Source organism: Zophobas morio, unplaced genomic scaffold (assembly GCF_036711695.1).
Source record: "Zophobas morio isolate AGI-343-1 ecotype UQ-CSIRO unplaced genomic scaffold, CSIRO_AGI_Zmor_V1 ptg000011l, whole genome shotgun sequence".
Classification (NCBI taxonomy): Eukaryota; Metazoa; Arthropoda; class Insecta; order Coleoptera; family Tenebrionidae; genus Zophobas; species Zophobas morio.
Genome location: NW_026972116.1, coordinates 10,402,913 through 10,421,302, shown reverse-complemented (window position 1 = coordinate 10,421,302; position 18,390 = coordinate 10,402,913). Strand labels below are relative to the sequence as shown.

At 32.5% G+C, this 18,390-nt stretch overlaps 1 protein-coding gene across 1 annotated transcript; it reads right to left on the bottom strand.

Annotated features, from left to right (window-relative positions):
- Positions 1-53: 53 nt before the first annotated feature.
- LOC135126483 (ras guanine nucleotide exchange factor P-like) lies at positions 54-17,310 on the bottom strand. The gene is made up of 2 exons (XM_064052506.1): positions 17,205-17,310; positions 54-2,029 (listed from the first exon to the last, which is right to left on the bottom strand). The coding sequence occupies exons 1-2, from the start codon at positions 17,211-17,213 to the stop codon at positions 335-337; spliced, it is 1,704 nt and encodes a 567-aa protein (XP_063908576.1). The 5' UTR covers positions 17,214-17,310; the 3' UTR covers positions 54-334.
- Between the last annotated feature and the right edge of the window lie 1,080 nt (positions 17,311-18,390).

Below are 18,390 nucleotides of genomic sequence, written 5' to 3'. Positions count from 1 at the left end.
ATAAAATCATCTAGGAGACAGAATTAGCAGAACTAGATAAAAAATAAACTTACAAAATTTAATTTTTTATTAGTGGTACAAATAATACTTGTCTTATTTCATTCGTTGTAACATATGGTACTTTATAAATAATAACGCACTGATAAAGTCATGATCTCCTCGGCTGAAATATCTTACGCGCGAAATCAGTCATCAGCATTACATAAAGTAAGAATATTTACACAATAACTTAATATTATATTGTACTATACCGATTAAGCTTACATTCTTTAGCGTTGATCGGATTTTGACACAGTTGTATGACTATTAAATACCATAATAAATACTGAAAATATCAAACTTTTTTAATCACTGGTGCCGCAACCCTTTGTTCGTTAACATTCGAGCTATCAAACCTATAGTCTCCACCGTAATGATTTAAAGCGAGAACTTTCGAAACAATATTCAGGTCTTCCTGTTGTTTTCCTCTTATGAAACCTGAATTGTACAATAAATGATTCAACTGTTGATTAACAACAGGAGGTTGTGCTTGGTTAAATCCAAATGGCAAAGACTTGATAGTTTCCACACTTGATCTAAAGAACCTGTTGCTATTTGGATGCGACGGAACAGCTTGGTTAAAGCGGTTAAAATTATTAAAACTATTAAAACCATTATTTAAGTAATTCCCTGTAGTTGCTTCTTGTCGAAATACACGATGATGTTTAGGTGCGGTGAGTGTCAACTGTGGTTCAACCGTCGGTACTAAATTGAATGTAGAAACACTATTCTCTAAAGGTGGTTGCTGATGACTCAAATAATTAAATTGTTGAAAATTACTAGTAGAAGCAAATGGAGACCGAAAGTCTATCGCAGTTTTAACAGGAAGTTGTTGCGCATTGAGTGGTAAAACCCCTGAAGGATGCTGATGTGAAGTGAAACTGATGCTTGGTTGGAACGATACCAAACTTCCTTTGACCCTAGAGTTGTCACTGTTAAATACTACGTTTCTTTGCGTAGTCGGTTCAAAGCTGCTGATTGTGGGAAGAAACGGCTGCTGAGTAGGAAGGAATGATTGTTGAGTAGGCAGAAACGGTTGCTGTGTTTGAATAATGCGCGCCTGCTCATCCAAAATCTTCTGTTTCTGGAGCTGCAACTGTTGCTGATGGAGAATTTGTTGCTGTCGAATCAGATAATTCTGTTGTTGCTGCTGTTGTTTTAACTTCAAAATTTCAGCTTCGAGTGCTCTTTGTTTGTCCTGAAGTGCTAACTGTGTTCTGAATTGCTCCTGTTGCTGCTGACTAAAAGGTCGCTGTGTGGTTAAAGCTTCAAATTTTTGCTCCTTTAATTTTTGTTCCGCTTTCTGGACAGTGCGATAAATCGGTTCCACACTTTTAGGTAATCCTCTTTCATCTTGATGGACAGTAAACGCTGCAACTAGCGGTGCCGAAAAGAACTGGACATCTTCAACTTTAGCTTCGCTTTCTTCCGTTGACGTAGTTATTCTGACCGTCGTAGTTTCCGCTTTTGGAGCCTTTGAAAGTTTTGTCGTCGTTTTCGTTACGGACGAGAGTGCGTTCGGGTTCTGATTTTCGGTTTTGCTGTGTGAAAACTTATTGGATGAAGAACTAAAGCTACTCGTGGCGCTGGTGAGTATATGTTCGTGTTCGTTGTTTGAATCGACACGATATTTTTCTAAAGTATTAATCGGTTTTTGTTGTAGACTTTGCTGTATTAGAACTATCGATTTCGCGGTAGATTCTTCCGTTGTAGTTTGTTTCTCTGTGGGTGACGAATCAGTGCTTGCGAAGAATGACAGTGCGGATGCTGAAGCTTTTTCAACAATCTTGTCTCTGGTGTCTACGTGTAGCAAAGGGCCTTGTGTTTGCTTCTTCTGGTTTTCTTCGTTTTCTAATTCGGTTAAAGCTTTCAGAAGTGCTTGTCGAAGATTCGCATCTAAGTTAACTGGCGGTTTGCGTGGTGGGTTAATTTCGTTGATTTCTTCTTCTCTTGCATGCGCTAAGGCCAAAACGAGCATGAGGAAATGTGCCTGAAACAACAAATAAGTAAGTAAGTGAAAATTGTTGTAGTTGCACTTGCTAACGAATTCGTGACAAGAATTATAAATTCTAAAGAAAGTCACTACAATGTGAGAAAGTTCAGACCTAACGAAGTCGCACTGTTACACAGCAAAAAATTAAATAAATTAGTACATAGGAATTTACTACATTGCATAAGGAAGTTATAAAACCTATACTGATGCCACTTGAGAAAATCGTTCAGGTTTCATCAATGTTACGAATTAATTTTCACAATTTTTGACAACGGTATTATTACATAAATCTCCACGGAAATCGTCCTAATTAAGACATTGCAAAAGAAACGACGAAAGTTTTCGCCGAAACCGCGTAAACACATGTGCGAAAACGGAAAATCTCCATATATCACTAAAAGCGCCGGTATTTGTCTGATGTCGAAGAGAGTTTCCGATTCGAGTGAAAGCGAGACTAAAAGACGCATAACGCACTTTGCTACTGCATGACTACACCCGAGGGCCCCATTGACCCACATCCGCATATCCGAACAAGTGTCATCACTACATATAGCACTGCCGGATTGACATCCGGAGGTAGGACGTCCCATGAGGTGTAATTAAGAAGTTTGTATGTGTTAAAGATTCGCTGGAAAATCTGAGGTCACGATGTATTAAGAAAAGAGCTTCTCAGGGTCGAGGTGCTCCAGGCGGTTTTGTATTGTTGGTAATGAAACCGAAGAAAGTTTCACAACAAGACGCTAATTTTAACATCATCATTGTGGGGTTTATTCATATTCAATACCGTTTTTGTGATATAGAATTAATACCAAAAGAGGTAGCCGTAGGTTAACAAAGGAGTGTCGATTTGCTATTCAAATTAATATCTTTTGAATGAAATGTTGACAGTGAAAGATTCTTACCAAAATTGGGTTTTCAATGAAATCTTCGTGTAGTTGTTTGCTATTTTATATTAGATACAAGTTTAGATTAATGAGGATGATTTTCTATGCTTTCATTTCTGGTTCATTCAAAATGATTTTGGTAAAATGTTAATCGCTCACATGTTGAATTAGAAAACTGTTTTATAAACACAAGTAATAACAATCTGTCTTGACTAGTTTTTGCAGAAAAAGTTATATTCTTATAAAACGACATCAACAACTGGTGGGATAAAAGATCGTATCTCGGTACCTGCGTACTTAGTAATTTCTGGATGGAATCAAAAAATAAATTTTAGTTAACATTCTTTAATCCTTATACATCGTCTTGTCAGTACTTCAACGAAGTCTATTATGTAATTTCTAAGACAAGTTGTAAAATTTGTTTACACAAAATTTATATTTTCTAGGACAACATTTATGCGTTAAGTTAAAAGTAGGGTTGTAGCACATTTCACGCGAGAGGTACCCATCAAAGTTATAAGATGAAATCATACATTTTTGGAGAGTATGAATAGGCACATTATGATTGACAGATTATCATCTTTACGATAATTTCAAAAAATACGTAAGTTTTTTTGTTAATTTTTATGGTAAGCTTTGCAGTACCTTCTCAAAAATTTGTGTCATTTTTGTAACAACTGTAAGTATGGTCTCAAATTTTGAAGTACATTTTTCACCCAAGAGAGAAAGAATGCGGAAATGTTTATTGAGAACATTTTTTATGACACTTCACTGAAGAAATTGGTTTGGATTATTTGGATTTTCAGAACCGCGAAGAATTATTCATAAAAACCAACGAGGTTTACCTTACGGACACTTTACGTGTGGTAATTACAGTATGCGTATTCTGCTTTCTTAAATAATAGCTTTATCATTTTCTCACCAATTGTTAGACCACAACACAACAGAACCTGATTTCCTAAAGTGAAATGAAAAGTACAGGAGTGCAGATAGTACTGCACGATAGATGAGATAGTTTATACGTTTACAATAAGTCCTGGGACATTGACCACATTTTATCTTAATTTATCCATTAAATAGAGTTTACTAACAATATTCAAAATACAAGAAAATTCTACCTTGTTACACTTAAATTTGGAGAAAAAATACATGATCACGTGGGAACGACTTTCATAACAATTAGTGTATTTCATGTTCACTGAGTGCTGTTGTCCCATTTAAACATAATTATGAAACTACTAAAATAGTATTTCAATATAAGAAGTGGTGGTCGATTTAACTTTCATTTAATGCAATATTAATAAAAAATAAATAAATAGAAATTGAATTTTCAATATACAAGAAAATATTGTCTATTATATTATGCTTTATGCCAATTACAAAACTTGAGGCACAATTTTTAAAACTTGGCTACTATTCAAAAATTGTCTTCCTTTTCAGTAAACAGGATTTGAAAATTCTTATTCAACAATGCTTAGAATTGTGGTATTATGTAAATTGGTTATTGTTAAAAGATAAAAAATTGACGAAAATGGTCTAGACAGTATATTCCTGGCCCCTGAAGCACAATCAAACAAATTCGAAATTTTAAATAAATCATAAAATTTTAGAGATTAGAATTGTCTAGATAATGCCAACGTGGTTGGCGAAACGCGTCAACAAATACTTTTTATGTGTTTTCGGTGTTGTGGGAATAAATGTTATATAGTGCGTTTTTTTACGAATACACCATAACTCGTGTTAATATTTTTTTCACTGCAAAATTCTTTTTGGTATACGCTTTGTTTACATAATTTCTTAATCGTTCCGGCAGTTTTTGAAGCCCAAGAAGTAAAAGTTTTTTAAAAAATAAAATTATTCTAATTTTTAATGCATTTGTTAAAGCTGGCCAACTTCATTAGAGAAAATGCTTAATTATCACCAAAGATTGCCAGGCTGCAGCCATTTGAATTTTTTCCTGAGTTCTATAAACGTAAATGTCAGGAGACACATGTCATCAGAAATATTAAATGTCAGGCAAAATAATTAAAACGATGGAATTAGTTCAATTTTTAAATGGACTATTTTTACTTTTTTGGTTCTAAAAATTACCAGAATTTGTAAAAAATAATGTGAACTAAGCATGAACTAAAAAGAATTTGGAAATTCGAAGTAGAAACACAATTAATACGATTTAAAATTTACACCATGTAAATCTGATGCATTTGTAAAAAAAAATGCACTGTACAATATTTGTTACAACGCACCAAGTGATCAATAAGTCTCATAAAATTTTATTCTGCGAAGTTAAATGTTTTTTTAGCTAATAATAAATAATTTATAATAAATTAAACTGAACAATAAGTTTGGATGATTATTGATTAGACTGTAGATAAAGAAGTATGCTATTCGTATGTTTCATGTGAGTTTTTTCATAACACAATGTTGTGATGACGTCATTTGACTGCCAGCAATAGTACTGTGTTCCCAGAATTTCATAAAAATAAGCTAAGCCGTTTTTTATTTAATCAATAATAAATTACTTCATTAATTTTTTTTTCAGACAATATGTATAGGCATTTCTTAAAATACAGGTACACACAAATATGTATAAATTAATAATATTTTGTACATTTTAGATAGGATTTATGAGCTTTATCTAGCAAATTTTGGCATGACTGCATCAAATTCTTGGTAGGGATCATTAGACAAATTTTGCTTATTCCTAAAACACATCTACAATTTAACAACAACAACAGTAGTTAAGCAATTATCTGCCTATAAGCTAAGCTTTTAAAAAATAAAATCGCCAATGGACGACAGACGAATGAAGACGGAAAAGGGAGACCTACTTCTTTCAGACAATATATAAATAAACTTACGATCAGATAAGTAAACAAAAAGTAAAAATGATATATCTTATTTTACACATTCTAAGTACGGAATCCCATTTGAATTTTTTTCTTAAACAAGTAATTAACTGTTAAAATGTATTTAATTAAAACGTTCATAACCATTCTGACAAGCGCACGTTCAAAAATTTTGAGAAAGTTGGAGTATTTGTATAATCACAATGTATCGTGAGATTTTTTTATTACTGTAGAAAATACTATAGCAATAGTAAGTTTAATTTTTCTTTTTTTCTAAAGTCGCAAATATACCTTATTTAGATAAAATACTTTTTATTGTTAATGTGACTTTATAACCGTGGAATATTAAAATTAAATTTATTAGGAATTTTTGATGGAAGAAAACGAAGTAACAGTTTTTTAATAAAGATACTTCAACGATAGAAAAATTATATGTTAAATAGTTGTCGATTTTGATGTCATCTTTTAGTCCCAAATAGAATAATTCTTTTTTTTTAAAGCTCTAACGTTAAGAGTTTTCTTAGAGAAGTTTTATAAAAGCTATGATTATAAATAGGTTATGCATTGCTTGTCTTTTCTTTGTCTAGACAATCACTAGAAACCTGTACATAGTTAAATATTTATTTACACTGATCATCGTTTGAAAGCGTACAGTTAGTCAAACTGATGAGAAATTTGTCAATATTGTCATTGTGTAATATCCTTTTCAAAATTTTTTGTTTGACGTCAGTTTATTTTCTAAACAGAGTTGAAACAGTATAATTGATGAAATTTAATGTGTTTATTTAAAAATTATTATCAAAATAAAATAAGTTATTTTGACACCCTTAGTTGGCAGCCAGGCAAGTTACTGTTACTGTTGAAGAGTTGATAATTCTGCCAATATATAGTCGTGGAATTACCCCAAGCCAAATTTTTTCTCTTTCTATCTTATGCACTTTGTATGAGACAAAAAAAATCAACAAATTAGAGTAGGTCGTAGAGTCTTATGTCAAATTTTGAAATTTTGTCCCAGCCAAAATTGAAGCGATGTGACAACCAAGCAAAACAATTAACTTTAAATGTGTTAGACTACCTTGATAGAAATCAAGATGTTTTGAAATTTAAGAAAAAAGTAAGACAGAACTGAACATATTCGTAACATGTAAAAAATTACTTACGAAAAGTTACTAAAAAATATCACATTATAAGTGTTTTTGACTAGGGGTATTTCCCCGACTATAATATAAAAATCGTTTTGCGATGACAAATGTCGATTATCTGTCAAATTTAAATTATTCCAAATTATGAATTAATTCAGAAATACCAACCCACAAAATAATGCTTTAAGAGAGTCTACTGAAGCATTGTTTTCAGCTGAAAACGGTGTCTTAACGTGTTACTAAAAACACTGAATTAGAAACAAATTATTGTGAATGAAGAAACCGAGTAAGCTATCTACATATTAAACTTTGAACGTATTGGAAACAAAGTGGAGTCTAGTTAGTGTACGGAGTTTTAAAATAGAAAATAAAGCGTGTCGTGAAACTTAAAATTTAAGGTTTATTATCAAACACAAAAAAATAACCGCACAAAAGCTAATAAATCGCCGACAACAACAAATTGTATGTTAAATTTTTTTACAGTGGTATAAATTATGAACCACATAATGCACTTTCTGTGTCAATATTTTAACCAGTGTGGTTTTTTGTGATAAATTATTAACACCTACGTATAGCTCAAACTGTCTTTCCCATATTAACCGTTTACAATTTATGTAGAGTGAAAGCTCACAGCCATAGTTTGTCTACACTTATGAGGTAAGATAAAAAGTTTCTGCGAAAGGTGAAAAAATGTTTTACATTTTTTATATGAAAATCACGCCGACAAAGCTAAGGTTAAATATTACATAGGCCTTATTCCGGCGAACCTGTGTGCCAAAATTCTCAGCTATAAATTATCGTTTAGAGAGTAAATTTAAACTTTCCGAATGTGCCCCTCGGCGTTGTCCGACTCATATTCACTCTTTCTTATAATACCCTTTCTTTGTCTCTTTTAGGTCATTTAGTTATGCAAATGCTTAAATAAATATGTTTGTGGTTTTTAAATAATAATTGTATGAAATTTAACACTGTATTATAAGTACACGATATTCTGTATTTTTGTTGTTTATTATTTCCTACTTCCAACACTATAGTGAGGGAGTAGTAAAAACACGATCAAAAACAGAAATGAATTTTTGAAGATTTGAGTTGAAAATAAAACAAGACAAGTTTTCAAAAATTCATGGCTGTGTTTGATCATGTCTTTTGTTGCTGTGCCTGTATTATTTTTAATTTATTACAACAGAAAATAAAAATTCAAATTCCACCAACTGGCATCACTATCTGAGATTTTCACTTTTATAGTTGAAACATGTGTTACAATCGAATTTATGTAGTTCAATTTTAAAAATTAATTACCAGATGTTAAACTACGAGTTTGCTTTTAAATTTTGGTGAATGTAAAGTCATATGGTACACAAAAAATTCAAATGACTTACTTTAGTGGAACGAATAAATATTATCTTAATTGTAATCTGCTAGATTTTTTCTCACGTATTAATAACAGTAGCTGTTTAAAAATACATCTTTCATTTACAGTACAGACTTTACATTTATTAAATAAATACAATAATTTCTTTGTTTAATAACACACAGCACTTAAATTCGCAACGAGCCCCTCATTTTCTCACATACAGTTAAAATAATACATGCCCTTTGGAAATAAATATTAATTAAAAAAGAAACCACAAATTTAATAACAGTATTTCAAGCACATAATTACCCACTTTTTCTCCCGCTAAAAGCAGCTACTTTTCGTACTCTCAACAAGTGTGTGCACATCAAATTACTTCATTAACGAACTCGAAAAGTTCAAAGTTCGACAAACAAAACAATTTTTTATGGTTACAACATTTTAGTTCTTGGTAGAAAGTGTGCATCCTGCCCAACATCCTGTACATAACAATTTTCCAAACAAGTAAAAATGTAAAATTTTATTGACCTGTGTGGGTGCAGTAACGTTAGTTTCTAACGTTTTCTAAGGCATAAAGACCTTCTTCGTAAGGATTTAATGCACCCTTTTATAGCATCGCAACGCGTCATTTCTTCCGCTGAGCATCATTGGTTAGCAAATGTTGCAAGGCAGTAAAGTACTTTAAGGTTTTCTTAATGTGAGGACTTGAAGTGAAAATTTTATCAGAACAGCGGTTTTATTTTGTGTAGAATGACACAAGAAATTTAACCTTTGCCGTGTACATCACACAATAATGTATGGGTGTCTGTCTATATATGTTAAAAACGTTATAAAATTGCATTGACAAAATGCTAATAATAGAAAGTTTATAAATTACAAAATAAATTGTCAACGAAGATTAATAGAGACTAATAAGCTGAAAGCACGCTTGGAAAATTGATCAAACAAAATTGAATGGAATTTACAATATGGCATCGATTTCTAAACAATTAAGTTAATTATGATTCAATTAAAATTTCGATGCTCACACTTTTCTAGATCACAAGAGCATTTAGATTGCTAAGATAAATGTTAAGTGCGGCAGATGTTAAGTTCTGGTATTGAAAAATCGATTTTACTTTCTAACCATTAATAGTGTTATTAATATAAAATAGGTAAAGTAGGTATTCGAGTTGCAATATTTTTTTACAATTTAATTAATTTTTCTCGAAGGTAATTGCAACAGACAAGCATTTCACTTGTTAGTTTCTTTAAAAACTTGACGCTGTTCTTTTAATGCTGTATTGTATTGAAAGAGTTAATGAAGTCTCTCGGAAACATGATATTTCGAATAATTATGCAAAAAAAAAAAATAGATATGATTTGATCGAATTAACCTAGAAAAAATAATGAATTTATAACAGGGTCATTTAAAGAATTAAAATTTTTTTCGATGTATTATGTGTGGTAGTCATAGAATAATCAGTTTTTAAGATTATTAAATTAAAAATTAATATATGCACTTCTGATGATATTTATGGAAATATATTAGCTAAAATTCCCATTTCAAACGTTTACTATCTTTTACTATGTGGAGACTTACACAAGGAATAATTTAAACCTACATTAACTGGAAGTTACAAAGATTTTTATAAGAGATTCTATTGTTTAAGGTGTTGTGACACTTGACAAAAAATGCAGTATTGCACGGTTTGTAGATGTAAAGCTACCCTGTTAAGATTATTATTGTTACCAAGCATCTAGTGCGTAATATAACGTACAAGCTGTGAACAGAACAGATAGTATATTTAACATTTTGTATCTTTAACATTTTATATTACGTAATTTTCAAAAACACTTGTCCCTGAATTTGCATGAAATTTGTTAGATATCTTAAGTTTACAAATTCACACAAAGCCTTTTGATCTATTCAAGGAGATAACAATTGTAAATCACTGCTTTCCTCATTTTAATCAGATGCATTCTTTGTTTTATTACACTAACAAGTTTGTGTGTAAATGGGATTTTTGGCGAAAGTAATATCAGCGCTTATTGTTTTGTTGCTTACTATTTGAGGCTATGAGGGCAAGGTAAAATTGTTTCCACAATTTTTGATGTCCTTTTATGCAAATGTAGTCAGGAAGTTATAGTGAATTTTAAAACGAGCTTGAGAGTATGTAGTAATATTTATGAAAATACTAATGCTAAAATTGATTGATTGCCTATACAAATCGCGTTGTCAAGTTGAAAATATATTTTATAAATATACACTTGAAGAAATTTCTTGAAAAAAGGGGCTAAATTTGAAGAAGCAGTTTTTTTTATTGTAACTTTTTTGACTCTAGTGTGTTCATCTAATGAACAGAGTCAAAACGGATACTTTTGACGAACAAATCTAAATAATTTCAGAGCTAATATTTTAAATAATAATAACCTACAAACTAATCATGGTTTTAATTTTTAAACTATGCATAAATATGAGATTTCTTTTTTTTTTAATTTACTACTTTTATAACTTTTTAAAAGAAAAATTAATTGTTTCCTTTTTCAGAATTTCTTTGGTGGTTAATAATCAAGTGAATAAAATTTGTAATAAACTTAATAAAATGACAAATTTTTTTCATTCATAAAATTGAATATTCTCCGAAAGCCCACTTTGATCATTATTCGTTGCATTACTTGCTATAGTTTCAAGTAAATTTGTAGGGAATTCTAAGCCTCTAATTAAAAAAAAAAGTAGCTTGCACTTGGGAAGTAAAAATATGATTGTTTTTTATTTTTTAAAAACTCTTGTAGATATTGTTTTTTCTAAATTCATTAATGTATCATATTTTAATCAACCATACTTCACCGCCGCCTTTGATTCGAACGCATTATCTTACGAAGAAACACTCTGTTAACTTGTTTTGATTTCGTCTAGCACAGATTAAACGGGTGAGGGCTTTTAAACAATAGCTCTAAAAGTATGAACGTTCTGATAAGCGCAAGGTTTCGCCCGTTTCTAGCGAGTCTTCCCGTTGGAAAATGTTCCAGTCAACATTTTAACAAGGACCCGTACGTCAATTGCGATACGTGCTGTACATGTGCAATACTAATAATAACAATACTTAAAAAATATAGGTAATACAAGCCACATGTACAAACAATTCTAACCCATGGGTCAACCAGTTAGTGCTTTAATATTGTATAAAATGTGATGATAAAATTTAGATTTTTTGCGGAAATTTGGAAGCCTAGGTTAAAGACTTTTTTTAATGTAATATTTATAAACGACAAGCACAAAAGTAAGCTATTTTATAAAATTTAAATGGAGTTCACTAAAAAAAAATCAGGGTATGTCATCATGGTGGAGAGAATTAGACAAGTTTTGGTTCGCATTTTACCATCTACACGATATACCTAACATATACAGGGTGAGTCATGAAGCGCGCGTCCCTCGATAATTCATTATTATTAAAAATGAAAAAAAAATCTTACACTAAAGTTCTATAGTTCTTTGAATCTCATATGCCGTAGAAGAGGCCAAAAATAGGCCCACACGCAGTAATAAAATACAGGGTGTTCTATTTGAAAAAACTGAAGTATCGATGTATGAAAACTTTAAAGTAATTTTTTTAAACACTATATGTGACCCCTTGCATTGCTTAAAAAAAAATAGGAATAATGTGGCAACGTCACATTGGAATTTAAAGCCTAGAAAGAGGCTAATAAAATAAGAATATGGAAAGGTATTTATGTTGCTATTCTATTTAAAAAAGAAACTAAGTTGTGTGCTATGCCTCGAAAACAAAACATTCTTTATAGTCGGAAATAATTTTATTGTATGGTAGTAAAAAACCTGTACAACTTTGGTCTGCAACTTTTTTTCTATCTCTGATCATTAACGAGATATCGACGACCGCGCGCTTAGTGATTCACAAATTAAAGATTAAAATGTTAGCAATTATAAATAATTAATTAATGCTAATCACGCATACGGAAAACATTAGTAATAATTATAGAGACACTGAAAAAAATATTTATTAGGAGAAAAGAATTACATTATTTAAAAAATAAATAACTAACAGCTGTTTACAAATTACTCAAATTTGTTCGAAAAATTCAAATTTAGATAGAACGCGTTTGCGATGCTTTGGGATGACGTGTTAGTGTTCGGAGATGCTTCAACAGTTAAAATTGGCACGGGCAGAGGAATGGGAAAATCTTGACCAAACTGTAATTACTAAATCATAAAAACGAGAAAGAAAAATCAAAGAGAAACAGTCGCAGCCATAAATGTACACCATGATGGAATAAAGAAATCAAGTCTGAAGTGAAACTTAAAAAGCAACTCTGGAGAACATTCCTAAACAAGAAGGATGAGGAGAACTATAAGAAATATAAAGAACAAAATAGCAGAAGCACAGAAAAGATCGTGGGAAGATTTCGGTAATAAAATGCAGGAAAACAGTCAGCAAAGCTCCTATTCAGAACCCTAAGGAGTATAAGGAGAAGGAAAAGAGAAACTATCAGATGGATAGAAGACAAAAATCGAAACCAACTCAATAGAAATACAGCAATAGTAGACAGATGGCAGAAATATTATAAGGATACACTTAATGGAAAAGAAGAAGAAGTAAACGAGGATGAAAACGAAGAAATTGAACCAGAACCAGAAATAGCCATAACGGAAGTGGAAGAGGCTTTAAAGAAACTGAAGAACGGGAAAGCAGCGGGGATTGATAAAATGAAAGCATAGATGATGAAATGCATGGCAGAGAAAGGTAGAAATATGTTGCACAAAATTATTAACAAGGCATGGCAAAGCGTAAGTTACCAAAAGACTGGACAACGGCTGCAATACACAAAAAGGGTGATACCAAAAAGTGTAGTATATATATGGCAATACCAATACTAACTACGGTTAGCAAGATACATGAAATTATATTAGAGAAAAAACTAAAAAAAATAATCAAACCCCAGTTAAATGATGGTCAATGTGGCTTCAAACCAGACAGAGGAACAACAGACCTAATATTTAGTATGCGACAAATTACGGAGAAAGTCCTACAACATGAACGCAATATATGTATGGGTCTTGTAGACCTGCAGGCGGATTTTGATAACACTTCAAGAGAAAAAATATGGAAGATATTAGAAAAAAAGAAGAGTAGAGAAAACCTTGCTCAGAGCAATAAAACAACTTGTAACAACTAAAGCAGTGCGTCTAGGAGGGGTGTTGAGCCCATTACTATTTATAACCTTAATGGATCAGATAGCTAAGAAATATAACGAGGATATGGAAGGAGTAAATATTGGAGTATGGAAACTGCAACAGCTATTAATATCAATAGTGATGTGCGCAGATGATTTGGTTATACTGGCGGGTACAGAAAAAGAACTTCAGAAGAAATTAGACATATGATATAAAGAATTTAAAGACTACGGAATGAACATAAACGTGGAAAAAGCAGAAGTCATGGTAATAGGAAAAGTGAACAAAAAATAAACATCAAGCTGGACAATATAATGATCACCCAAAAGGAAAGTTTCAAATACTTAAGATTGACAATTTGCGTACAAGGGGGACTAGAGGCCGAAATCAATGCAAGAATTCAATGTGCAAACAAGCTTTATTGCGCGCTAAACAGACCATTTATTAAGAAAAAAGAAGTGAGTAGAGAAACGAAGGCAAAAATATTTAACAGTGTTTTTGTACCGATTTTTTAGGTTGTGAAACATGGACGATGAATGATAATGCAAGAAGCAAGTTGCAGGCATGTGAGATGAGGCACTTCAGGGCAGCAGCGGGCATAACGCGACGTGACTGTATTAGAAATGACACAGTGCGGGAGTGGTTTAAAGTTGTGCCAGTGATGGATAAAATAGAGCAGAGGCAACTGAGTTGGTTCGGTCATATGGTGCGAATGAGTAGAAGCAGACAGGTCAAGGCAATATGGAAAGCAGGAGTGAACCGAAAACGGAATAGAGGCAGACCAAAGAAGGAGAAAAATGAGATGGAGGCAAGCGGAGGTCCTGGCAAAGGACCGCATGCTGTGGAAGGAGTAGTGCCGCCGCCACAGCACCTCTGCACCGTAAGGTAGAGGAGGAACGGGATTAAGTAAGTAATTATGTAATTACTAATTGAACACCTTATTCAAGGTATGCCTTGACTAATGGAAGTTCAAGGAAGCAATATTTGCTCTTGACACCAGCAAATCACTGTTTATTTAGATTAATTTCTTGTTTGTTGTTGATTTGTTATGTATTAAGTGTTTTTTATTTCTACTTGTATTAAAACTATTTTCTGATATAATTTATGATTTGTACAACCAGTTGACTCAACTAAACAGGAAAATATTCTTTTTCCACAAATTAAAGGAGTGATGGTTTCGATTTAGTTGTGCGATACTTTTTTGTAACTTGGTGAATCTGAAGGAACACCTAACCCTTTTTTGTAGCGTACAGTTAGCCCTCTGAAAGTTACTTGCTCCGACGCGAGGTTCGGTGCATCATTGCACTTGGCGATTTGTCAGCTTACGCGCACAAATCCATTCTCTGATTATAAAATTACCAACCAAAAACTTTCAGAATTATTATTATTAAAACGTGGGTAAAATGAAAAATAATCCCGCAGCATTTGTGTCATTTTTTATTTCTTTTTTTTTTAATTAATTCCATATTTTACAACCATTCTGAATACAGTATCACATATCAAACGATTTTCGTTAGTTATTTTACAAGGAGTTATGCTTATTATGCCCCTTCAAAGTATAAAACATTTGGAATATTCGTTTTAGAAATTAGAAAGTTATCATAAGCATCAATTAATTATTGATTAAATAAATTAAGCATTTTTGTAAATGAGAATATTTTACTATTAATAATCATCTTAAAAGCCATCGTAAAATCTGGCGTAGCTCTTAATAGTATCGAGTTATACTACAGAATCATCCAAACTTTGCACCTGTTATAAAAGTGTGGCTACTATGTATACGAACCAGATCTATTAGAGGAGAAAATAACACATTCCAAGACATTGGTTATTCCGGTCTTCACGTATTCATTTCTTTTCACTCTCATCCAATTCACGTTTGACCTTTGTTTGAACTCCTCGTTCTGCCCAGTCTTATTTAAAGAGCACGAGTTCACATTAAGCTAAAATGAGAGTACACACACACATGTACATCAAAGGGAAAAATCCATCAGTTAATAAAAATAAATTTCAGTGATATATGGATCTCCAGTTACAAATATATCACGCATACTTTTCCGAGTCCAGTTGGGAACATCGATAGCCTACTTTTTCTTTTCTCATGGGCGATATTGATTTATTTTTTAATCCTTCATCTAGATTCTCATAAATCGCCCACAACTTTTTTATGCTCAAGGCGCTCTTAAATCCTTTAATCCGCACTATTTTCGATTTATACCAGATAAAACGACAAAAATATGAAGTTGCTAAATAGTTAGGTACCCACTTTAAGTTCGTGTGCAACCTCTGATGAAACAAAAGATGGAAACGCCTAATCTTTCAGTACATTTGCATGGTATCAAGTCGTAGAAATCTCTGTGAAATAGCAGTTGGTAAAATTTGAATGTGGTGACTTTTACAGGGTTTAATACTAAACGATATGTTTGCTATTTACCTTCAGAGGTCGTGGTTAACGATCACGTGTATACAAAAATGCGGTAGCCTCGCACCTTGAAGAGTGACCTCCAATGACATGTGTGTTCAAGAGAAACTGAAGAAATGCATTTAAATGTATAAGCGTCACTTTCTCCGTGCTCATCTTCGAAATATGGACCCCTGGTATACAAGGAAAAACAGCTGCGTTTTTTACAAATGTCACGCGCCCGTATTTGTAAATATTTATCACTTATTTCATTGTTGAATAAAGCTATGGACTTTCAACTGCCACGAAACAATGGTCACAAAATCCAATAAAAACTTTTAGACACGTTTGCATTGTTGGTCATGGCTGATGTTTATCAGGACAATGAGGATAAGTGAAGTATTGAATAACTTTCTTTCAATGGAAATGAATTAACACTAGCGGTGAAAAATTACCTTGAGGTAATTAATTACGGTACGACCGGTACCGGTGTTAAGATCAACGGTACAAACACATTTTCTTGCATCCTGAAGTATTTTGTAATTGCAACACCCTGTAATTACCACCAAAGTTATTATTCGCGTCAGTGAGTGACAACACAATGGTATGCACTTTCGGACTGGATTCTAGGTGTTAAATATGCAATTTTTAAGGGTTTAGATTTGTGTGCATAATGGTTAATTAGGCACCGTTCATGAGAAATGGGAAATGAGAAAGAAATCTCTATTTAATAATAACGATAATAAAATAAGGTGCTTTCTCTAACCTCCACAAGTACACATCATTGACTACAATGCCAAGCAAATTTCTAAGTTCGGTATTTTTACAAGCTACGAATTCAGAATCCATGAATTCGCTATGTGTATCATTAAAGTGGAACCTCCCTCTTTCCTATATTATTCTTTTTCAATAAAGGTCGTAATTATACGCACACAGTAAAATTTCATCAAACTAATTTCACGCTGATACGTGCTGCTGATCTAAGAGATAGGCAATATAGCTTATTTAGAAAATGCCGAACGTGTACTTCCATTATAGAACAAGAAAATTAATTGGCTAGCTCATAATTTATTATCGATCGCCCTCCTCCTCCTCCTCCTCCTCCACTCATAATCGCCGAAACTCATCAAATGTTTACCGAAGAAACAAATTAGAATCGTTACCCTTGTGTAAACTTAACTTTTTCCATCAAAATTTCCGATTGCTCCCCTTTGATTAAACAAGAATCAACACAATCACCGCATTTCGTATCGACAGTTTTGGTTATAATTAACGCCAAACAATCGTTAGCGAGATCGTTAGTTTTAGCAGCACTTATCAATTAGCACTTTAAGCGTGAATGTTAATTACAGAGTAAGAATATAATTACCCAACGCATGGCAGTGCAGTGATTAGAAATGATCCAAGGAAGTCACTGTGGAGCACCCACCAACACAGTCCGCTTAAGACTGAAGAAGAAGTGATATTCACCGTGATTTCACCGGTGAAGATCAGTACTATACCGGGGTATACGCATCTTCGTAAATGACCCCCTTATTTGTAGTTAGTACCTGTGTGATGGGCACACCTTCATATTCAACACGCGTCCATTAATGCATCTCAAATTGCGTTAATAAGATTTTCACTTACTGCTCACAGAGAAATTAGGGTTTGGAAATCGATATCTGATTGAATAATCCTGATGTAAAATTTTTGCACAATTTCCAAAAGCTTTTTGCTGTAGAAAAGCCTTTCCTGTTTCTTCATCAGATTAGTGTAACTACTTGCTTTTATTATGCTCGTAAACTTAGTAGGCGTGTAGTAGTACTTACGTGTGGAGATGAGATGATTATTGAAAGTGTGATCGTACAGCATAAGAATCCTTAAGCCACAACAATAGAAAATTAAATCGAGTTTCCCACTTAATTTTATTGCCATTAAAAAATCATTTTGGCTGACTTTTCTCGTACAATATACACCTGAGTGAAAAGGTACCGTGTCAGAAGAACATGTGGTGATGAGCAATAAATTTTAACGAACTTAACTGTCCTATTAGAGCAATATTTTTCTGAATTGCTGTTCTTTGTAATTAGAAAGTGGCATTGATGAAACTTGAAAAAAAATCGTGAAATGTTTCCCTGTTTGTTTCAGCCTACACTATGTCGACACAGAGTCGCTGAAGTTCATTGTAATTTCAATCTATTATTAGTTTTTTCTAACAATTATTTATGGATCTGTCATTAAAATTTATTGACAGGAGGTTGGATAAAACTGATGTAGTACAAAGATAAGGTGTTATTTTTCGCTTTATAATATACATGTTGGCATCAATGGGATTTGATTTATGTATTTTCTGTTGCGAGTTGATTTTTAATAAGAAAATGATTGCTCATTTGGGATAAGTGTATGAAATTGAGAGTTGTAATTTTAGACTACACGCAAACGAAATGTTTAACATTATCTAAACACTTGTAACGTTAAATTTCTCCTTTTGTGTTTTATTAGTAAATTAATTCTTGTTACTGTTTGTGTCATGTGTCATATACAATATATCTATGTTGGTAGCTACAGTATTT